Here is a 25432-nt window from a genome sequence, read left to right on the forward strand (position 1 = left end):
GATATTAAATTTTTTAATTTGATGAGAAATTTATGGGGAAATTTAAAAATTTATCTTGGCAGATTTTGTTAAGTTTGCGCTTAATGCACTTGGCGAACTTCTTAATTTATAGTAACCTATTTTCCTTTCATCATTGTACATGAGCAAGAAAAAGGTCATCATTCATACTTTCAAATAATTTTAACAACGCGTGTTAAACACATTTAGCATTATTATTGCTTAGAACAAATATGCCAAATTCATGTATATCTTAGAAAATTTCTAATAAAAAAATTCTAATTTTTTGTAGGTAGGCTTAGAAATACATCTACTTTAAGAAGACGGTAAAAATTGTATAGTTTATAATTCAAATTTTTTTCTAAAAATTTATAAAAATTTTTTTAAAATAAATCATAAACAATGGACGAATTTTATTTGAAATAAACCTAAAGTTTGAAATTGGAAAGGAAGAATTAAATAAGTTTAATAAAAAAAGAGATATTAATAAGTATATATCAAATTCAATTAACATGGAGCAGCTAACATTTTGAGAGCTAATTTTTTTAAAAACTACTCGTGTGATTTTTACAAAACTTGGCACTCTGGCATAATTTGAGTCGTAGAATCGCTATGTGGAATAAAATTGATATGTTATTTCAGAAAAAGCCCGATTTTTGTGTCAAAATACCTATGTTAGTACAATGCTATATATAAATGTAATGTATACCCCGAGTCGTGTTTTGACTCGTGGAAACGCAAGTGAAATTTTGAAAATCAGTCCAGTAGAACAGGAGATGATGCAGAACTGTCCTCCCCACCCCCCACTTTTTTTTTTTTTTTTTTTTGTTATTTTTTGCAAGAGTACATTACTGAGTTTATCTAGACAATTGTCTATGGGCATTAATTATTAATTTTTTTCATCGTATTTAAAAGTACTTTGATAAATAAAAAGTTTTCCATCACTACACAGGATTTTTCACAGTATTTTTATTTTAGCAATATGATATGAATATTTTTATTTTATTTATTATTTATGTTTTATGTAAGAAAATTTCAGAAATGAAATAAGCCAAAGAACATAAAATTTAGAATGTCCAATAAAATAATAATATATTTTAATTAGAAATGAATTACATATAGTTCATTGACCTGAAATATGCATTATGAAGTGAATTAAAGTTGGTTTATAGTTCCTTTGAAATAATGTCACTACACAACATGAAAAACTTCAAATCTCCCAGTTTTTAGGATTTAAAGGTTGGAGCTATGGTGTAATAATAATACTTTTTATATCTAATATCCAATAATAGTCTATTCATAGTAGCTGGACTTTAATATAATTTCATTACCAATTTATTACTCTAATATAATCAACCTTTACATTAAAAATTACTTAATGCAGCAAATGAAACTGGTTCACGGCTCAAGGAGGAATTTCACAATCTTATTGTGGATTTCCTACCATAGTTTGGCAAAGTCAAACTGTAAGGAAAATCTTGCAGCAAAGAATACTATCATCTAAATGCATGAATAATTGATGTACTAATAAGCTATGTAGTACACGTGTATTAAATATATGTGTATCTTTATAGTTCGCTAAAATAAAATTTCAAGTTAGAACAGGTTTGCCACGTTACCTGGAGAACCGGGAAAAGTCAGGGATTTTGAAAATTTACCAAAAGAGTCAGAGAATTTAAATATTTTTATCAAAATCTGGAAAAGTCTGGGAATTTCATATGGCAATCCCCAAAAAAGCGATTTTTGCGGCAACATTGGAAGCGATCACTTTCTTAGCGAATTATGTATTGTGCGAGTGTCGTTCGAGCAGCCTGGCGTAGAGCCAACTTTTACTACTGCAATCAGATTATCTTTTAGAAAGGCAAAGCAAGTTTCTAGTAACCTCGAAAAATCGAGAGACGCGCATGTGCAGTGCATGTTGAATGAAAAAAAATAGTTTTCCATTCTCGTATAAAACAAAATCGGTTTAATCCTAGTATATGGTAAGCACGGGATTTGGCGATATTATGATGAGCAGTAAACAGGTCATTTTGGTGTTGCCAACAATTTTCAAAATCGTGCCAAGGCCGTACCGTGTACTAGGATTTTATCACAAAATCTTTTAAACCTTTTTCTTAATAAATACCTTATTTGTCATTTTGCAGTAAAATAAAAAATAGTAATAAGTCATCTAGGTTAATCAGTTAATAAAATTATATTCGCCAAAATATCATTGATTATTGTAATTCAGTTTTTAATCTTTAAGTAACTAACTTTATTAAGATTTTAGAAGTCAAACAACAGAAATCAGTGTTATATTTTCAAATTTTCACAGGGCTAGTTTCGATGGTTTTACCGAACCATCATCCTCAACTGCAAAAGCGCAAATGAACGAGATAAGATATGAATTCCTGGGGCATTTACAAGATTCCTTGATAGTGTGGTTTATTTTACATTGGTCAAACTAAGAGAGCCTTAAAATTTTGCGTTAAGGAACATGAGGCATATGTTAGAAGAAAAGGAAATGCAGCATTGTTGGTCCGAAAATCACACTTTCAATTTTTCTGCTGCCAAAATTATTCAAAAAAACATCTTCCATTGGTGAAATAGATTTTCTAGAGGCATTTCACATTCAAAAAATTCTTTCTGTTCTAGTTAACGACCCTAATTCCAATCCATCTCTGCTTCAGCCTTTAGAGAAATTATGTTTTAGTTTTGGTTTCATCAACAGATGGCGCCGGTAGCTTGACTCCTGTCTAGACTTTCTTATCTAATCACTACATCTTTTCTCGTTCATTTTCCCTTTTGCAGCTGAGGATGATGGTTCGGTAAAACCATCGAAACTAGTCCTGTGAAAATTTGAAAATATAACGCTGGTTTTTCTTGCTTGACTTCTAAATCTTAATACTTGTTTGGCGTATTATATCTTAACTAACTTTATCTTAATGTCATTTGTATCATTTAATGTGGCTTCTTCCATCTAAATTTATTTATTATTAGTTAAAAATACTTTCAAATTTCAGGGAATTTTCTCTGACATACTCCTGAAACTAATTCTAGCAATATGATCACATGCCATCACAAAATTTAATACACATATTTTTTTTTTTTTTTTTTGGTTTATGTGTGCTGCTAAATAAATATAAAATATTTGAATTTATTTAGAAATATCATTACATAGATTTCTTTCTTTTGTTTAGCTGCAAAATGTCTGCAAAAAAAGACAGTTTTTAACTCGTATTGGGCAGATTCCAAGCTCAGTTTTCAGCAGAGAAAACAACTGTTATAGTTGTTGATAGCAACTGGTAGTTGTGGATTGTATATTAATTCATAAAAGTTGAAAAAAACGTAACAACATTTATATTCTCTAAAGCACAATAATGCCGCTTAAACGGGCAAAGAGTGAGTAAGGAACAATTAAGAATTGACTGCCTCTTTGATCAGGCAGAGGAACGGAGACTCGGTGTGGACCGAATGCATGCCTATCGCTTAGTGATTAGTACTGGGCTCTCGCCACTGACATTGGGTGGCGCTGCAAACGTCAAGCTAGTACAAATAGACAGAAATATTCTAACTGAGAAGGAACAATAGTTATAATAGTAAATGTTTTGGGAGTTATATGTAACTCATATGTAATTGGCAAATTTTTGCATTTTCAAATGGTACCATAATTAATTTACCTCTCAGCACAGCCAATGTGCACTACGCGTATAGACTGGAATTTTTTTTAAAACACACCTAGAAAAGTTAGGGAATTTCATTCTCCTGTTTGAGTGGCAACCCTGTTAGATGCAATGATACGTTGTCATGTGGTAAGAAGGAGTGGGGAAATGGAACAATAAAATGCTAAGAACCTCTAATGTATTCCTTTCAGTGAGTGAAAAGAAGATAATCTATGATCATTTCAAACATCCGCATATTTGAAGAAAATTTTTGGTTTAAAAAATGTAGAATCTTTGGCATTGTTTACCAGACATGGTAGTAATTATGGCCGAGGAACTAGAAAATACTTTATTTCTTAACTGAAGTTTAATTCATGAACATTACAAAGAGATTACTGAATACAACTCCAGCATAATTAATAGAAAAGAAGTAAGTTAAATGACACCATTTTGTCTTGTGTAAGTAATTATTACTGTATTCGGAATTCTCAGATCGTCCTAATTAACAATTTGGTTTCGTTTTATGCTTCTCTTTGGTGTCTGGGGCCTCATAACCTTGCAGGGTTATGCATCAAAAAATCCACTACTACCTATCTACCTACCTACTCTAATTACCAGTATAATTATTATATGAGTCAATTATTTTCCACAAATAGGCAATATTTCTAAAACTAGATGAACTGCTCCATCTGCACAGAATTGCTGACATATTGCTCATCTGCTAAACATAACCTAACAAGTTTAAGAAAGAATGAATGATTTGTATAAAATATATGCAGCTTGTGATATTTTTACAGGGTTTGTCCGGGAAGTAGTAGGACTGATATTTTCCAGCCAAAACATGGTGAAAGAGGGGGATGTTCCTGCTCTGTTTGGGTTGTGGGAGATCTTAGCTACCAGCCGCCAGTCTCCAGGGATCGAATTTCAGGTGAACTCCTTTCAAGATGCCTTGTCATCTCTACAATGAATCATTTGTTAGAGAAGCATTACGTGGTGGAGTTTTGCGTCAAACTGGGTAAAACTACGAGTGAGACCCATGACATGATCAAGACTGCTTAGTGTTTTTGAGTGGTACAAATTGTTTTGCTAGGGAAGAGAGCAAGTTGAAGATGAAATTAATGTTGATCATCTTTTTTGACTGCGAAGGAATGGTTCACAGAGAGTTTGTACCATCTGGTCAAACTGTGAATGCGGCATTCTATATGGAAGTATATGAAAGCCTTAGAAAACGAGTTGCCCACGTCCTGTCCAGCAACCGCTGGATCATGGAGGCTCCATGACGATAATTAGCCAAGCCACATCGTCTTTGCTATCATGGACTTCCTGACCAAACATGGCATCATACAGCTTCTCCAGCCGCTCTACAGCCCAAATGTTGCTCCTTCAGACATCATTCTCTTTCCCTGATTGAAAAAGGTCATGAAAAAACGGCAACATGGCTTGGTTTAGGCCATTCAAGAGGCCGTAACGAGGAAGCTGAAGAGCATTCCAGTTTCTGCGTTCCATAGATTCCTGCAGTGATTGGCAGAGTCGCTGAAAACACTGTGTTGGTGCAGAAGGAGCATATTTTGAAAACTATTAAGTTAATGAGTCAAAATTGTGATTTTTTTTTTTTTTTTTTTTTCAAAGCATTCAGTCCTACTGCTTTCCAAACAAACCGTGTGTGATTAATTTGTTAGAGAGTAGAGTTTCTGTAAAGTTAGAAAAATCATCAGAAGGAAATACTTGCATGATTTAGGTGTAATTATCAGTAGTATCTGTTTATGGAATGTAGCAAACAGAAAACTTCCTTTATTTACTGGTAAGAAGTTTTAAAATAATGTTTTATTTCATGATGTTTTTAAACTTTCAATTAAAAGTTGGCACAGTAATTTCAATATTGATTGTACATTTATATGTAGCTTTATGTAAGTTTCTTATAAAAGCAACTGCCAGTTTTAATTAGCAGCATTTTAGTTTCAAATGAAATTAATATATTATCTATTCCGTAAGAAATTTTTGAAAAGTATTGTATAAATACAGAAGAATTCGATAAATTACATCCAAAGGCCTTTGCATTCTTCTTAAAACCACGATTTGAAAGCTCTGCGATGCTCGAAAACTTTGCCTGTTAGGTTTCGGAAACTTTGTTACAGTTTGATGTGAATAGTTTTCACCAAATTTTTGTCCATAAACTGTCGAGATTTCCGAATGATAATTTACGTTTTCTGTTCGTAATGAACAATCTGAAAGTGATGATTCCTGAGATTTTCTTGATGAAATGCTCTGATTTGGAACATTCTGCAGATAATTTTTTTGTACAGAAGGAATTTTTGAAAAAGATGTATTATATTTCTGTTTGGTATCTATATGATTAAATTCAATATTCTTTCCATTTGTTTTTTGCTGAGAGGAAATTCGTCTGTGCGGAGCGTGTGTTAACTTGTTAAACTCTTCATTATTTGAACATGGTGCTTTCTGGAATGCAGCCGATGGCTCTTTGCAATGCAGAGGGCTTGTTGGCCTATCTGCTGGTAGTGAATCGCATCCAACAATTGTAGATATACCTTGTATTCCCTTCTTGGAACTGGCTACAATTGATGTTTGTATGGCACCATTAGATTGTTTGATGTGTACATTCTTTGGATTTGATACTAGGTTCTGAAATCTCACTGGCTCTGCTTGTCTGAACAGTGGTGGTGGCCTTCTTGATGGTGATGGATCACACTTTGCATCCACAGCTGAATTTTGTGTATCTCTGTTAGAACTACAATCTTCGATCGATGCCTGTTGAAGAAGATTTTTGCCAACTTGGTTGAGATTTTGAGTTTGTATTCCCTGAAATGAATATGTTTAATATTTGAAAATCATAATTTTTACATCAGGAAACTGGTGCTGTTAGAAAGAAAATATGATGTTTTGAAATCAAATTAATCCATTCTGAATACTTTTGTGGGGTTTCATAAGTTTATTTTAACCATTCACAAAGTATATGCATTGATTTACAGCATAGCATAGAAACAGTCAAATTTAAAGAAATAAAAAAATGCTAAACCGTTGAATTATTTTTTAAGGTATGGGATGCTTTTCTATTTCTATACGGTTTTGCCTAAAGGAGCATTTAAATTCGTGGTTTAATATCTCTCTGTCATAAACAACATAAAAAAAATCTCAATATTCCATGGCATAGCTGTCACAAGTAGCATCAGCAGAACTTTGCTGTTAGGCAACGAGACCTTGATATATCAAACAAAACGGATGCAAGGATTTGGTTATGAAGTTCTAAGCTTTTAATTTAATGCTCCGACCAGTCCAGCAAAATACGACTTCCATGCAGTGTCAGCTGCGCTAATATGAAGGGTAATATGAATGTCTAATATGAATGCTGAACAACTTCCAGTCCATTCAAGCATTCATATCAAACACAGAAAGTGTGCTGTGTTTGACCTATGAACTAGAAGATTTGATGTTTTATTTTTATTGTGTTGAATGTTTGGAACTATCAAATGTTTTGCTGTGATAACAATACATTTATACCCTACAAATCATCACTGGGGAGATGGAAGTTTCAAATTGGTCAATGACATATGCATGGAGATCTTCGGAATTGTCAAAAATTTAGGTGGGATCAACTATGGTTTTGGTTTATTTGATTATGGCAAAGCACATTGCAAACCTGTTACACATGGGACAAAAACCTGTGCAGCCAGCCCTTTCTGTGTTAAGAAACTTCATTGCTTGGCCGCTGGTGAACCTTAAGGCCAATTCACTCCAACATGATCACGCATTGGTACGTAAAACCATAACCAATCAGAAATGAGTTCAGAAGCTGTATTTTCCAGAAGGGTAGAGTCCATGAGAGTTGACTCATCTTCAACATTTTACCACTTACGAACAATTTCAGATTTCTTGTTTCAAAAGTCCACTTTTTACCACAGTTTTTAAAATTCTTCACGAGGAAAATATGAAATCAAATAGAATAACCTTAATAAAAAATCTGATGTGTACACCACATGACTTCCTTGTACGGAATATTAAATTATACGCATTTTTTCTTGCATTTCATTTAAACTTATTGGATTGAATTAAATCTACTTCGCCGACAGCGCATAAACCACAATAGAATAAATGCATTCTTTAAAATTCACTCAGTATTTGTTTACCATAGCGACATTCTGGCGCTAGATTCACTTAACAGTATTATATTTCGTTCATATTATAACTCATAATGCACAAAATTTATATCATTTAAAGAATAGAATTATCTAATCGTTGCCACATGTTCTATTCAAATACTATAATAAAGCGAGAATGATCTATAAAAGAAATTAAGCAAACAAAACAAAAAAGAAACAGTTTTTCACAGACGATTGAGTATTTCTCATTCAATTAATTCAGTTCTCACTTCGCGAGAAGGCAAAAATACATAAAAACTCAAAATATCTATATTAAAAATTACGAAGTAAATTTTAATATAGATATTTATAAATTTTAATATAGGTATTCCAGAAAGGATTAAGCATGATTTATAATTGGCAATAATAAATGAAGGCGTTATCTTTGTTGTTACAAAGCTAAGTTCTCTAGATTGGCAACAAATCCACTAGTCTGCTGATTCAAATGTAAACAATCAATGGCCACCGTCAAAAGAAAAGATTTAGCGGCACTTAAACAACTTTAAAATTGTTGATAATTCTAAAAATATTACACACATTTACTAAAGGCATAAAAACCTTAACCGGAAGATAAAAACAACATAATTCAATCATTTTTAAAGCAAAAAAATGTACAATTTACAAACATATAAGAGTAAAGAAACTGAGATCACTGAGCCGGGTAACAGAGTGGATATATAAATATATTTATATACGTTTGGTGCGGCCGATTGAAACCAAAATACGAGGTGCACATTTACATGTTATAGGAGTCCTATATACAAAATGTCAACGTTCTGAGGCTACTCGTTTTTGAGTTATGCGAGATACGTACGTACGTACATACGTTCGTACAGACGCCACGAAAAATTCTCTTCAGAATTCGTTTTAAAGCAGTTTTATAATTTTTTTGGAGGAAACGAGTCTTTTATTCTGTCCTTACGTACAGATATCACGCAAAAACATCGTTAAATTGCATTCGAAAGCGGTCAAAATGAATATTTTCGTTGAAATATGCTGCCTGAAACTTTTCGCGATTACAATACTTCCTTTTTACTTCGTACAAGGAAGTAAAAATGATGATTAAAAATGTATAGGTTAATATCATAATTAAATACATTTATTTCAAAGAAAATTATAAAGTTATTAACAGTAATTAACCATAATTGAAGCAGTTATTGATGCAGTTGGGTATTTAAAAAAAAATTGCAGAAAAGTTTATCACTAGCTTCAAATCAGTGCAGATAAACTTAATTAGTTTGCTGAACACGAAAATTAAAAATTAGCTTTCATTAAAGATACGCTAATGCTGACAACAGAAATAGACAGATACTTTATATTGTAGGTTTGGCCTTTGCTTTTTCCCTTTCTTTGACGACCGTGCGAATTTATTAAATTTTTATCTGCTGTGATTCTTATTTTATTTTTTTAGAAGAAATTTGCATTTATTTTTCAATGACTACAAACGTGATTTTTGTTATTTTGGTACAATTCACAAGATCATCTGTGCAAAAGCATTTTCGACTAACACCATACTAGCAAAAGCGTATTCGGGTATAAGGTTGCAATTTTATCTATTAATTAAAATTTAGCAAGTTCTTAGTTTTAAATTACTCGTGACGAGTAAATCATTGATTTCAAAATTAAAAACTATAATTTTTACATAGCTTCGTGTTTGGTTTTCCCAAAATGTATGGCCATTTTTAATGGTTTAATCATGATAATCATTTTTCGTTAAAGGAACACTTGCATGAGCATTAGCTAATTTACCAATTATGGAATTTAATTTTCAAAACTTAAATATTATATAAAATATAGTTACTTTAATGATTTTTAGTCAGTATCATCTAGAGATCAACCTATGTATTTCGGAATAATGACAACTAGAATTGCATTATCTAATGGATGGCTATATTACATATCGAAACAAAAGTCAGCTATTAATAAAATGATTAGACTATTTGAAGGTGAATGAAAACAGTGAAATGTTATGCAATAGTTTTGTATTTACCTGGATTAGTCTTTTCTTTGCGAGCTCATCAAGCTGTTTTACATTGACACTGGCTTTCGTGACAACTGGTTTCTTTACTTTAATTCTTTTTCGCATTAACTTAATTGTTTCCGAATCTTTGTTCTCTTTCTTTCCCTTTTTTAAAGTATTAACCATCTTACGAAGTTTCTTTTGTTTTGTCTCTCTTGGTCGTCTCTCCTTTCTTTGTTGAATACTTATTTTCGGTTTCGGAGCTGGTTTGTTATTTTGTAATGTCTCCTTAGTTCTTCTTTTCCTTTTACCTTCTTTGTTCACTTTATTATTTCTGCTATGTCTTTGAACAGTTCTTGATCTTAGACCCAAATCTGAGAGCATCCCCTTTTCTTTTGGGGCTCGCACGATTCCAGGGTGGAGATTGTTTATAACTCCTTTTTTCAGAAATTCTGCAGATGATAACAGGGATTTGTCGATAAACGGGATAATTTCGGTTTGATTTTCTGTTTTTATTCTTTTTGAATCTAGTGTATCTTTTAGACTCCTTGATGTCTTTCGAGCTGTGGCAAAATCGCTGACACAAATTTTTGAGACTCCTTTCACTATTTCGTTTGTTTTCTTTGATATCTCCTTTCCATTGGTAATTGTGACTGTTTTTGATGTAATCTTCTTATTTTCATTCTTTGTGTTACCACTTGGACTTCGGGATATTCTTTTATGCTCTGAAGTTTTTAAAAAAGGGACTGGATCTGCTTTCTCCTCTCTACTGTTAGTAATTGTCTTTTTACATCTTTTCTGGTGCTTAATTTCCATCACCTGCTATTAGAATTACAAATTGTTTTAGGATTTAATTATTTCGTATATAAACTTGAAAACTGTTAGTAAAATTCCAATACTCATATTGCAATTACAGAAAATTACTTCATAAAGAAAAAACCAAACGAAAAGGTTCATGTCCTTAATCCTTCGTGCCCTGAAAAATCTGATATTTTGGGGAGAAAAGATTTTGAAACTTAAAATTATTTTTGTTAATGATTTTCTGAACGTTGATCAAGAAAGTGTAAAAATCGTTCGGAACTATTATGAAATTAAGAACTATAATTTTTGAAATAACTCTTGTTCGATATTATTGTCTAACTAATAATTATTAGGAACTATTTTTAAAAAAATGTAGAACTATTATTAATAGAATATAATAACTGTTCTAATCTCTAATCAAGAGAGTATAATAATTATTTGAAATTTCTATTTAAATAAGAACTCTATCGGTTTATTAAAATAATAATTATTGGGAACTTATAATCATTCTTATATCTTATATACATTCTGAAGAAATCTTATAATCATTCTGAAGAATTATTCGAACTATTTCTTGGGGACAGTTAATTGGGGACTACTAGTGGAATGTAATAATTATTCCGAATTCTAATCAAGAAATGTAATAATTATTCGGAAGTGTTATTAGATAAAGAATTATTATTAAACTAAAGAATTATTAGAAATGTAATGAAATTAAAAACTATTATTTATCAAATAACCTATTATTAAATTAATTATTTGGAATTTAAATTACATTCCGAGTTAAATAAATTCAGAACTGTTATGAAAATATAATAATTATTCGGAATTTAAAAATATAATAATTATTGGAAAGTATTAATTTAACACTGTTCTCAAATAAGTTAATTAGAACTGTAATTAAATTAATAATTATTAGGAACTGGAAATGTAATAATATTTCAGAACTCTAATCAAGAAAATACTATAATTAATGAATTAAATTATTTTAACTCCTTCTATACTATTGCACATAGTTACATTAGTAAACCTGATACGTAAATGACAAAAAGCATTGGTCAGTTCGCCTTCAGACAGACTAATCATCTTCACATTTTATGCAAAAGATGCTAGTGTTGATAAATGTAAAATAATTAATTTTATAAGCGGGATACTTTAGAATTAAAAATTCGGAGAATTTCTTTCCTGACTGTATTCGAAAATCATCTTGTGAAGCTCTAGTCTTCCCAACATCATAGAATTAAAGTATTTTATTCATTTTATAATTAGCGACTGCAGGTTTCTGTCCTTATCCAAACTTATCTGAATTTTAATTTTTATCATGTCAAGCATATTAACTAAACAGGATAAAAATGCATTTAATAGGAAAACTTAAAGAATGATGCCATAAAACTACAGACAGACAAACTGGAAATCAGTTAGGCAAAACCCGATATTAAAAAATGGATATCGGAAAAGCATAGTAAGATTATGATTACTAACCATAATATTACAGCCCATAAAGGAAATGCGAAACGTTTCCGTGAAAAGGAAGTGGTAGATTATAGAAAAGAAGCATGGTCGAAATGGTTATTTGAATTTGGTAAATTATTGATTCTTTACGAAGAAAGGATAACAGCAATCACCAGAGAAGACAGTGAGTAACAATAGTTTTCGCGATTTCACTTGTTTCATTTCGGAAAAAGGTTTTTATTGTTGGAAAAAAAAAAAAAAAATCTGCGGGCAATTATTGAGAATGATGCAGGAAAACAGAACATTTTACAGTGGAAAATAATTATAGAAAATGACATATACGAAATATTGGGGTACTGAAGAATGAGGTCAATAAATATCAGCAGAAAAATTCTGAACAGCTATGTTCTTTAAAACTTCTCTTTGAAATAAAATACTTTGAGTTGTGTATTAAGTTGGTGAATTCAATAATCAAGTAAACCAATTTCGAATAGTATCTATCGTCTAATTGTCATCAGATTCTAAGTCCAGTTAGCATTTTTCTGTGCGGAAGTCTTGTGCACGAATTTTTCTACCAATGTTCGAGGAACTAGAGATGATTTGGAGGCCGTACATAGATGAGATCATCCAATTTTTATTTCTTAAGCTACATAATTTCATCACATTTATCAGTGAGTAATAATTTGCTTTTTTAATTATTGAAATTATGTATATTTCTTTTTTTCTTTTAATCCTAAGATTTAATTTCACATGACCAATGACTACATCTTTCTTATTCTTTTTTTTTTTTTTTTCATATTTATTTCAATTTTGCTGTGCTTCCTCTTCTCTATAACAGTGTAGATGTAGTTTGAATCTAAGAAGACACAACAAGAGACTAGCTATAGTCACACAGACAGGGCCCAGTTACAAAACCGACGGCCTGGGTTCCTCCTGCTTTAATTCTGGCTAATGCAATAGCTATCTCTGACCCGAATTACGTAAAATATTTGGCGATATAACCTAATAATTTACTATTTTTCAATTTAAAGTTATTTAGCGTAACAATTTTCTGAAACTCTAATAACCTTTACCTTTTTTCCACTAGCTTAAAGTATTTTAATTTCTAACCCTCTAGCTTAACATTTTAAATTTCTAACCGCATGCCTTCGTGTTGTAACTAGAAGCATACTCGACGCGTATTCGAGAGGTCCAGGGTTCGAGTCCCGGCGAGGGCATTGCACAGTTTTCCCCTCTTCTTCTTCTTCTTCAAAAAAAAAAAAAAAAAAAAAAAAAAACCTAATGACTCTACAGGTTATATACTCGTAATACAAAAATTAGATCTTGTAAAAGCATAAAATCAAATTAAACTATTAATTAATTAAAATATTAAGTCTATGCCGCTGTTAATTATAAAATTTTAATTTTTGAAATGAATGCTTTTAATTATTGGGTATGTATCCTGATAAAAGAAATGGTCTCTTAATTTTAATTCCTTAATAACTTAACTGTTAACTTAATCAATAATTTAGCTTTACTTAAAATATATTAAGTATTTTTAAAATCGAAGTGACATTGAAAATTTTATCGGAAAAAAAATTTGATCTGTTTTTATCCCTTCCTCTGCTCGCTGTTATTGATCATTTCAAAATTTAGATTAAAAAATTCAAAAATGAAAATCCCGTAATTAATTTTCTTTAAACCCAAAACAAAATTTTGATTTTATACTTTTAAGTAAACAAAAGTTTCTATGGGATCTTTTACTGAAAATTAAAGGAAACTTATTTAGAATTGTTTAGAATCATGACGCAGTTTGCTATTATAAACTGGATTTGATATTTTCAGTAGAATTATATTAATTGTTTTTATGCACAAGTTATATGATTCTATAAGTAGAATCTTTAAAAACTATACAAATTTTTATAGAATCTCTGGACAAATCCCTATAAAAAATTTACATATATCTCTCTAGAATCTCTATAAACTATACGGAAGCTATATCCAAAATTTTATAGAATTTTATAAAAGATCTCCGACTAAGTTTATGAAAAAGTGGGCCATAATTCTAAAGAAATTTAACTTTGTTTTTTTAATAGAATTCTTTTAAGACATTTTCGTAAAAGTTGTCACTGTGCTGAAAGTTATTCATTTTTTAAATTTACTGTGTTTATAGCAACAAGTCTTGTTAACAGCTTTAGTTTTAACTAATTATCTTTTTATGGGGAGCCTAAATTCTGTACTTTTGAAAATTAACTGTATTTAAAGTTTGTATTCTAGTCCCTGCAAATTGTTTAAGCTGTAATTCATCCCCCTAATCCGCAAATCGCAGATTCCATTAAACATTTTACATTAATTTTACTACTTTTATATTATTTTTATCAAAATAAAAATTCATTTCATTTCTATGTGGGCGATAAATCAACAAAGAAAAATCATATTCAAGATTAGGCGAAAAAGCAGCCATATTCGAGCGTAGTTTTGGAATAAAACTTTATCAGTTTCGAGAGCGATCCGTACATGAGTCTCTCTAGGAGCAAAAAAAAACAAACTTGCAAAAGTGGAAGGATCATCGGTCATCTAAGACGGAAAAATAATCTTACAGCTGAAAATCTATCTGAACATTGCGCTAACCAACTATACTTTTATTGAAATTTTATTTGCTGCGTTCGTAGGATCCACACTGCGTAGAAATGACTTGACGCAAGATCAACAATATATATAGCATCGACACGATGAAACATAATGTTTGATAATAATGTAATAACGGATAAACGGGATTAATACACATTTTTCAATGGCACAGAATCATCACAAGCATGCACCCCATAGACTAACACCGACAGACGTTCGATATGGACAAGATGTACAATTAGGGAAGGTGCATAGTCAAAACAGTAAGAATTTGATTAAATTGTTGCTTTGGTGATGCCCAAACAAGATGAATATCGGCATAACAAGGTAATGGGGATCTGCTATGTCGAACCTGTATCGATGGAGAGGCTTTGAATTCTATTCCAATGTCAATCCTGTACCGTTCCCATTATAGCTTCTTTCGACAGCGTCTTTCGGCAGTGCATTGCTCGATGGCAGAAGACCACGAAAATAATTGCTTTTATTTCCATGGACCTTAAATTCAATGGATATTCGTCCTGTTAAGCATTACTAGTTAAAATTAGAGGAAGGTCTATAAGCATTATCACTTCATATCAGGTCCGGTCCCAGACCGGTGCAGGCGCACCGAGAGGCAGTCTTTAGGAACAGCAAAATTTCTAGAATTGAAAGAAATAACTAGCAGCAAAATTTTTACAGTTTAGGGAAGAATTTAAAACCCGTATAGATTGAACTGAGCGTTAAAATGCGTAGTGCCGACTTTGCCTCAAACATATACTTTATGTGTATCAAGTGTACATCTCAAAAGAAAGCTTAATTGATCAAGAAAAGATCTGCATCATATTATGAGTAGCGTAGCCAGAGCTTTTGCCACCCCTTTCAATCCACACCAAAAACATCAAATCTATAAAGCGTCAAAACGACACATTGGAACATAAATAAAACTCTGTGTTAATTTTTGAAATAAAACTTTAATTTCGACATTTTATAGCGCTATTTTGTTCTCACTGTCAGTGAAGAGCTCTTACTTTTTTATATCATAACATCCCAACAAATATCAGCTTAATTGTCATTTGTATTTTTTCATTCAAAAGCATCGATGAAGTAAGAAAAGCTTAAAAAGTCTTATTGAAGTGTCTCTGTTGTAGGGATCCTCACTTTTATCTGTATTAACTAAGTGTTGAGGAACCTAGTGAACTATTAAGCGAATAATCTCTTAAGTCCAAAAACAGAAACGTAAACTCAAGAAGGGTTAGTTACACTTTATTGCTCAAAATAAAGATTGATAGAGGGTCCCTTTCCCAGGACGTACAAAAAAGCCTCCACTTTGGCTTAAACTCAAACTAAGCTATTTAGCCCTTAGTATTAAATTAGCTAGCAAAGCTATCAAGGGCACGGCCGAGGGTAATAACAGCTTAGAAAAACGTAGCCAAAAGGCAAATTCGCGCTCTTCAGGAATCCTGATTCTCTCTCTCAAGTCAGAGGAACTTCGACTATAAGTCATTCGATTTGAAGTTGGTGGTTAACTTCGACTCATTTGCATTTAACGCGGTTCTAAAAATTCATTGTCTTAAGGAATTGTAAACCGAAGCTAGAAGAGGTAGGAAAGGTGAGTAAACTTAAATTAAATCGTTATAAACATAGGATAGACCCAAAACTACAATTTCTTTGAATACTTCTTCTAGTATAAAAATAATTCTCTCTTCAATTCAGTTTCGTATCATAATTCCGCATATCAGGATTCTTTACCTCAACCATGATCGAGTGCAAAGTTTAAACAGGACCGGAGCCATACTCCGGTCCTTCTCAGTTTCCGATTTAACACGTTGACGACGGTGAGGATATTCATTGTTCTTTTCATGCGGCGGCGCTTGAATTAGCGGTCCGTTTCGTGGAGCGGCGCAGCGCCAAATTATAGAATTAAAATTTTAAATTAAAAAATATAAATTAAAATTATAAAATTAAATTATTATATTATAAAATTATATAATACAATATAATAATTGTATTTTTTTATATACAAGCGTGACCCATCGGTTAATCCTGCCGGCTCACGGAACAATCAAGCATGACCCAACGTTGGGGTCATACCGCCCTACGGAACAGACAAGTATGATCCACCGGTGTTTCAGGCCGCCCCACGAAACAGACAAGTATGTGTGTGTGTGTGTGTGATTATGGCAAAGCCTCGAGGGCTACCTACCTAAGGGAAGGGATGCCTTCGTGGAGGACTTTCTAAGGGAAACTGGCACGTATACACGTTACACATGGGAAAAACCACGAAAACACCCGTGCAGCCAGTCCGTTCGCGGGATTCGAACCTCGGACCGAACTACCAGTGTTCCGCGACTTTACCGCTCGGCCGCTGATGGGCAACAGACAAGTATGATCCACCGGTAGGTCAGGTCGGCGTCAGCGTGTTAAATCATAATTCTACCCGGAGCACACGGAAGCCCTAAATAAAAGGGTTCCGACACTTCTTTTATGTTAGTGAAACACAGTTTCAGCGGAAAAATTTTATTTTAAAAATAAGTATACTTTAAAAATCAGTTACAACTTCCGAATGCTTTCCTATATTTCTCTATGAAACAAACATTTTGGCGGAGGTTAACATTTTTAAGGAAAGAAAAGACCCCATCCCACCTGTCAAATGCTTATTCTCCAGGTAGTGCATTGCATTTATGAAGCGGTTTGGTTTCCGAAGGTGCTAAAAGTGATTACTTTAATAGTGCACGTCCAGTTCAGTGCCCTCTCACTGCAGGCTTGAAATATGCAACCATATACGGAGAACAAAAATTGTTATTTGCGCAGATCTTACGTTTGCTCTCTTGTTGTTATTGGATCGGATTCGAGGGAACTTTTTTTGCCCAGCAGCATTCTGCTTGACAGCAGGCGATCGTGGTCAGAAAGCGGTGAACTCTTCTCTCTTTGCTTTCGAAGCTATTCTTCTCCAAAAGTATCTTTCTGTACTCTCATCATTCTCTCTATTCTCATTAGTGACGTTTTAATCGTTTTACTTTTTTCTATTGGTATGTTGAGAAAAGATTGTTTTTTGTTTCTCTCATCCCTTGAAATAGTACGTATATTCAGGACTTAAATTCAGCCGGAGGCCGGCTGAACTATTTCTTACTTTTTGAATGAAATTGTAAGTCCAGCCGGAGCCCCAAATAAGGCGGAAGTCCGATAGTTTATTTTTTATTTAACTATTTGTTATGAATTTAATAATTTATCAAATTGTAATTTACTATATCTTTATGTTTTGTGGAATTTTAATTTAATTATTTAATTGTTAGTTATTTTACTATTTTATTTGGTTATTTCTTTTTTTTTCCCCTTTCGTCCTTTCATAGGGCTCCGGCACTTGTGATTTTAGAAATTAAGCCCTGATCGAATGAATAAAATGGCTGAATACTAATTATTCGAGTTGAAATCAAATTCCAAACAACAAGCAGTTGCCTTATATGGTTTACTTTATGTGTAAAGTGGAAAATTTCAGTCTTCTTTGAAGACATGCCGCCCCTTAGACAGATAACCGTAGTGAACTTTACTATAATCCAATAAATCTCAAATAGTATTTCCGCCCAGAAGATCCACATAACTTACCCCTATAATATATCCCCTGGGTCGAAGCAGAGAGCTACTGGCTAAGATCTTTACCAAGGCAGTCTCGGCCACTGAGGTGTAAAATCATTGAGCTTGCTGGTTCCTCGTGACCTGTGAGCATTCGCAGGTAAAACTGTCCTCGTTTATTCGAGTGGTCTACAGGGGGAAGGAGAAGTAAGCCCCGTATTAGAACTCTTGCAGGCTTCAGGCATCCCACGTAGTACTGGCAGATAGCATTTTACAGGCATGCAGCATTTTCTAGTTTTCACAGTGGTGGGAACGTGAATGCCTGGTGATCTTTCAGTCAAACTTCCAGGCGTTCACGCCCCCACCACTGTGAAACCCGGGAACCGGGAGTGATGACTCCGCTCGCCCAGGAGGTACAAGTGGGTTCAAGAGAGTTCTTTCAACTTCTGCTGCCTCGGATTAGAGCCCCGAAGCAGTAGCTTAATGGTACGCTTTATTCTCCTCTCATGGAGGCCCACCAGCGGCCGAGCGGTAAAGTCGCTGAACACTGGTAGTTCGGTCCGAGGTTCGAATCCCGCGAACGGGCTGGCTGCATGGGTGTTTTCGTGGTTTTCCCCATGTGTAACGTGTATACGAGCCAGTTTCCCTTAGAAAGTCCTCCACGAAAGGCATCCCTCCCCTTAGGCAGATAGCCCTCGAGGCTTTGCCGTAATTGAATAACCTAACCTAACCTCTTATGGAGACTCTGATGAATGGACAACCCACCTCCCGCCTAATGCGGAGGTTTTTCTCAAGAGAACTACAGTCCATCTAGAACGATGTGATGGCGGAACACGCATTAGTATGTATACTTATCCCTATAATACACAGCTGCTTAAAAAATAAGCAACAAAAGCAAAACACAGAATAAAACAAAAACTATTTAATGGATATGTGTGAAATTGATCCAAGAAGTTGGTGTAGTATTATTAGACCACATAGCAAACAATAAAGCAAAGACATACAAAAACACATGTATTACGAGTATCATTTCGCGAAAGACCAAGTGGGTCGGAAGAATTTACAATTGGAACGTCCTCCAAATAACGAGTATGAAACGCGTGCTTGACAACGGTGAGGCAAGCTGGCAGTAGTGTCATTGATAGCTTGTTGTGGCAGTAACGCCAACTCCCGTAGTAATGCATGTCCGAGCTCGTGGCCTGTCAGCACACTGCAACCTGCTATCCATCATCCCAACGTAACCCACACAAAGCAGACTTCACAGGACTAGAACCATAGGTCCATCCTATGGTAGGCGCGGGCTTGGCAGGGACCGTACTGGTACTGTCGTGTCCGTTGATTTCGCTGTGGGGACGCTCTCATGTAGATATTAAGCGCTGTGCGGGGAGTCGGCTCCCCGCGCAGCCCTCAGTGTGACGGATTATGGCGATGAACGTGAGAAGTCCCTGCGGGCTGTTCGGTGGGTTGGCGCCCCACCGGCACAGTCAACTGAGGAAGGCCTCTGATTCATGTAAGGCACTCTCGAAGCTGCCAGGTAATGTTGTCCGACTCGAAGTTAATGTTAATGTTAATGTTCTGTGGAATTTAAGTCCGATTATTTAGCAGGCCATGGCAGATAGTAAATTGCTTCACTCTTCAGATAACTCCGCACCACTTGAGGGTTATGCAGGCGAACGCTATCGTCCATAAATATCGCCTCAATGTCCATTGCAACCATAAAAGGACACACAAGAGGCTGTAGAATTTCGTCGCGATATTGGACGACTATGACGGAATCATGTAGAGGTCAGTGAGGCCGTTCATTCCTATTCCATACGATACAAGTAAGCATCCTCCTCTGTAATGTTCTCTTTCGACGATGTTTGGCGCCCAATAGCGTGTCCTTGACTCTCGCCATAATATTGCTGTTTGGGAATCGTTTTATATATTAAATCGAGACTCATCTGTAAAGAGTATGTGGCCCCACTGCTCTAGTGTCCAACTGAAATGTTCACGGGCCCAAATCAACCGCGCTATGACATGCGATGGGGGACAAAGAATTGCAACTACAGGTCCTCTACAGTCCACTTTCACGCAGTTTGGCGGGATATAGACTGTCCTGCAGTAGCAGAGATGCGACGCCAGCTGTCTTGGTGTTAGCGATCTACGGCGTCTTGCGCATAAAAATAGGAAGCGATCGTCTGCCGTTGTGGTAATCCTCCGGAATCCAAACGCACGTCTTCTACAGGGGTTTGATCCCTTTGGTAACGATTCCACAGCCTATTTAATAACACTACGATGCACATTTAGCTCTCTCGCAACAGCGGATTGTCTTGCACCAGTTTGCAACATCCCGACAGCCCCCCAACGCATTTCATTGTGCAGATGGTTTCTTCGCTCATGCTTTTTGCTTTGGTTGTCTTGGATTACACGGAACTATTCGCTACTTGCGAACTGACGCATAAGTCCAGCATGCCCCTTTTTTAAGACATTAGAGTCTGACTCCGGGATTATGTTTTATGCTAATTCTGGTTGCCTAATTACATTCGGCTACGCAACCTGTACCTAAGTTATGCAAGTTGCATGCTTTAATTCCTATTTTTACATTCGCGTATTTTCTTTCAGAGTTCGCTGCTTATTTTTTGAGCATAAGCTTATGTCTGCGATGAAAATTGCCGCCTTGGGCGGATCCTCCGCCTCCCTCTATCTACGCCAACACATATATTTGATGCGGTATTATTTTTTGACTGCATCGAAAACACAGAAGAAATTATGAAAATGAATGAAATAAGAGATAATATAAGATACAATAACATAGCGAACAAATATTAATTCAGAAGTCAAACAACAAAAATCAGCGTTATATTTTCAAAATTTCACAGGAACCATCATCCTCAGCTGCAAAAACGCAAATGGAGCTGAGGATGATGGTTCGGTTAAACCATCGAAACTAGTCCTGTGAAATTTTGAAAATATAACGCTGATTTTTGTTGTTTGACTTCTGAATTAATAAGAGATAAATATGTTAGGAAAACAGCAGAATTCTGCTATTGAGAGATCAAAAACCCCTTCCAATATAAAATCATTTAAAAACCACTGAATTAGAGAAAATTCCCCATTATAAGAACATCAGGTAAATAATGATTGAGGAAAATCATTGTATTAATCAAAGAAAAAGGCGTAAAAAAGATGAAGATCGTTCAGTTTTCAGACACTTAAGTGCAATTCACAAGCAAATTATCGCAGTAATCATAATCAATAATTGCAATAATTATCAATATGTCAGTGGTGGGGAAGAAACGTGCAATTACACTGAATCCTTATTTTACGAATTGAATCCGTTCCTGAAAGCCGTTCATCAACCGAAATGTTCGTAAATCGAAACAATTTTCTCCATAAGTATTAATACAAAATAGATTAATTCGTTCCGATGACTGCTTATTTATATTTTGCAACAGCCCTTTATGCACAAATTACCAATGAAAATAACCCCCAAACCAATGAAAATCAATAAATATAAAACAAAAATGTACTCTTCTATTATCAGGACCGGATTCAGAACTGTATGTATGTATGTTTTCATCTATGCATGTATATATGTAAACTATGAAAAAAAAGAAAAAAGAAAGGAAAAGGGGAAAACGCGTTCATACTGGGTCGATTGACCAAATTCAACTTGCGTTTTTCATGTCTCGAAAGCGTGACTTAGAATATGTATTAGATTTATATATAGCATTGTTCAAATATAGGTATTTCGACACGAAATAGCACTTTTTCTGATATAACATACCAATTGTTTTCCATATTTCAATTCTACGACTCAAATTACGCCAAACTACCAAGTTCTGTAAAAATCGTACAAGTCGTTTTTAAAAAATGAGCTCTCAAAATTTTAGCTCCTCTATATTAACCCTTCCCTGCACGCTACCTTTTAGAGTTGGAATTTCGATTTAAAAAAAAAAAAAAAGTAAGCAGTCTAATTAGGTCTAGAGGAGTACACAAGTAAAATTTTGTGAAGATAGTATTTATCGTTTTAATTCTGTGGGTGTGCCCGAACCGGGCACACATTGAATAGAGCTCGAAAAGAGTGCTGAAACAAGCATTGTTGGGAAGCGCGTCAAAGAGTAAGAGTTTTTGCCTGCGATCAAGAAATACTAAATTCTGAATACCGTAGTAGATTTAGCATTACCCAGGTGTGCCACGGGGAGACCTGCTACTCTACAACCCCCCTAAAAATCTCTCTCTCTTTTTTTTTTTTTTTTGGTTATATGATGATTATATGCGTATGAATGGAAAAAATTTAACTTGGATATATGATATTTACCTAGTTTACATTTCATATTTACACTTTAGTCTATTTTTTCATGGTGGTACTTTTCGAAGAAAGTGACACCACCTGTGAAAAAGCACACCCAATATTGCATTTTTTGCACATGTACCAGGATCCGCATCAGATTCACTACCTGAAAACTATTCGTGTAGCACTTTCAGTGCTTGAGAAAGGGTCAGCCCTCTCCGATCTGTTTGTTTAAAATTATCCTTGACCTTCAGAAAATCACCCCAACAATTTGTGAGTTGATAACCAAACGTCCCCCCCCCAAAAAAAAAGAAGGAGAGCGAGAAAAGAAAAAGGAGAAAAACAGGAAATGAAACACAGATGTGGACCCACCTTTCTGTTGTCAATGAACTGACCGATGAGATGCGGAGAAACAAAGAATACAGTTTCTCAGTTGTCCTAGCTTCTCAATGAGCCCGGTCTGGGAACACCTGAGGTTCGCCGTTCAATTTTAAGCAAGATTTCAAGGTAAAAATTTAAAACTAATACAAAATAAGGAGATTAGTATATAGCCAAAAAAATAACATAGAAATTACTTTTCAAACAATTCCTTTTATACCCTAAAAAAATCTGGAAAATTTCTTTGAAAAACGAGGGTCTTAAAAAACTAATCATGGCGCTAAAATGTATGGGCAGCTTTGTGATCAGCTGCCATCTACTTTAAATAAAGAAGGTTCACCTATAGTAACCTATAGTAACCTATAACCTATAGTAACCAATAAATCCTTTTTCATTAAATTTTTCTGTGCGTATAGAAGAAAATTTTTAGGTGTGCTCAAATCGGGCACGCCGTGCCGCAGAAGATTAATTGAGTTTGGTATATATTTATTAATCTCTCTTTTTTATTAAACTTATATGATTCTTCCTTTCACATTTCGAAATTCAGGTTCATTCCAAATAAAATTAACCTATTTTTATGATTTATTTTAAATAATTTTTATAACTTTTCGAAAAATATTTTGTTTTCTAAGCTATAAAATTTTCACCATCATCTTAAAGTAGACGTATTTCTAAGCATACCTGCAAAAAATTATAGTTTTTTATTCAAAATTTCCTAAGATATACGTGTTTACATATCGTTGCGTTGTGAAATTTGGCATATTTGTTATAAGCGATAATAACGCCAAAAGTGGTTTACGTATTTTGTTAAAATTATTTGAAAGTATGAACGATGACTTTCTTCCGTTGCCTGCAATGAAAAAAGAAAAGGAAAATAGGATGCTGTAAATTAAAGAGTTATAGCCAAGTGCCGTTCTTGGCGTTTTTCAGTTTGCGAAGAGAATAATTTGCGTCAAGAAAAGTTTTGAATTTCTCCGTAAATTTCACACCAAATTTTACAAAATTTAATATTTAGGCATAATTTGAGTCGTAGAATCGAAATATGGAAAAGAATTGGCATGCCGTTTCAGAAAAAGTCCGATTTTGTGTCAAAATACTTATATTAGAACAATGCTATATATAAGTCTAATATATATCCTAATATATATCCTTTCGAGATAGGAAAAACGCAATTTGAATTTCATCAATTGGCCCAGTAGAAGGGAGATATAGAACTGTCCCGCCCTTTTTTTGCGCAGAGTATGTACTAATGTATGTGTGTCTATACTCTTACACATATATGCACATACTTACATACACACATACGAGTACATTTCGGAATTCAGTCCCGATAACAGATTAGTATCAACAAAAAATAAATAAATAAATAAATAAAAATAAAAATAAAAAAAATAAACATATTATTAAACTCTTAAAATAGGCAAAAATTTTAATTAATTTTACTGTATTTGTATAAAGGGCAACGCATGAAAACGAGTGTTTTTAATTTCTCTGACAAAACAGGAAAATTACTTAATTTTTTTTATAATAAATAGTTTAATAATCTGATTAATGATAATTTTTTGATTAGAAGAAAGTTAAAACATTTTCCGTTTTTCATAGTTGCATCATACTGTCATCGAACCCTTCGCGAATTAAATATCTGAAAATTATGTGACTATCTGTAAATTAAATCGTTATACTTCATTAAGATAATTTTCTGAAACATTTCAAACACTTACCCATCATTTTCATCTGGATATTCTAATTAGTAACTTATTTTCAAATTATTAGGTAAAAAACTGCAGATTCATAACAATTGGCAAAATGAAAAAATTTAGTGACAACAAAATATAATATGAATAAAAGTTGCCACAGCGAATCTACAAAAAAAAAAAGATGATTTTATCTCATGCGGTTTGAAGCCATTGTGTGTTCGTGGTCTAAATACAGTTTTTATATTTCCAAAATTAAGAAAGAAAATTCCTTGAAATTATTCTTATTTTATAATTTCCTTTTGTGCTGAAGATCCCAACTTAGAATATCTAGAAGAGTTTGCATACGAAGAAAAACACGGCAATATAAAATTTGAAATTAAGCAATTTTGTTTTAAAGTAGCTTTTTTATCTAATTTTAAATAGTTATTTATATTACATACTTTGTATCCTGCAATGAGATACATTCCGATAACATCAGAGGTCACGTGACTTATGCGTAGCTATTTTAAACAAACAATGCAGATGACTTCTGAGATCACATGACTTATGTATAGCTAATGTAAACAACAAGGTCATTCTGCCTCTTCTTCTCTTGCGGAATGTATTTCATTTAGCCTCAATTATTAGATAGCTTAAGCTATTATCGGGTTTGCGAATGAAACGTCATAATTACCATCGCTCACAAATTCTATGAAAATAATTTGGATTATTGTACCGAGTTTGGTTTCTGGAGAAACACAAATACACTGGTGTGCAAAAATTAAGGACGAAGTCGAAAAATTAGCATATCAGCTGAACGAAGAGGCAGAGCGGACGGAAAGACCAATCAGGAGATTAAGTAAGGTGATGTACGGTAACACATGCGCAGATATGCAGGTAGACGTAATGGGAGAGTGTCTGAGTAGTATAAAGCATGT

At 33.8% G+C, this 25432-nt stretch overlaps 2 protein-coding genes across 2 annotated transcripts in view; one reads left to right on the top strand and one right to left on the bottom strand.

Moving 5' to 3' along the window:
• Positions 1-5097: 5097 nt before the first annotated feature.
• On the bottom strand, positions 5098-24644 carry LOC118195256 (uncharacterized). Its single transcript, XM_035366518.2, has 3 exons — positions 24540-24644; positions 9783-10574; positions 5098-6455 (listed from the first exon to the last, which is right to left on the bottom strand). The coding sequence occupies exons 2-3, from the start codon at positions 10566-10568 to the stop codon at positions 5619-5621; spliced, it is 1623 nt and encodes a 540-aa protein (XP_035222409.1). The 5' UTR covers positions 10569-10574; positions 24540-24644; the 3' UTR covers positions 5098-5618.
• The window catches only part of LOC118195257 (ER membrane protein complex subunit 2-like), a 55070-nt gene continuing 42223 nt past the window's right edge, over positions 12586-25432 (top strand). The window contains exon 1 of the mRNA XM_035366520.2: positions 12586-12676. Within this exon, the coding sequence (XP_035222411.1) occupies positions 12601-12676 (76 nt within the window). The 5' untranslated portion in view covers positions 12586-12600. The remainder of the gene's footprint in view (positions 12677-25432) is intronic.

Source organism: Stegodyphus dumicola, chromosome 8, assembly GCF_044657685.1.
Source record: "Stegodyphus dumicola isolate Sdum_Otavi_A_Nest chromosome 8, ASM4465768v1".
NCBI lineage: Eukaryota > Metazoa > Arthropoda > Arachnida > Araneae > Eresidae > Stegodyphus > Stegodyphus dumicola.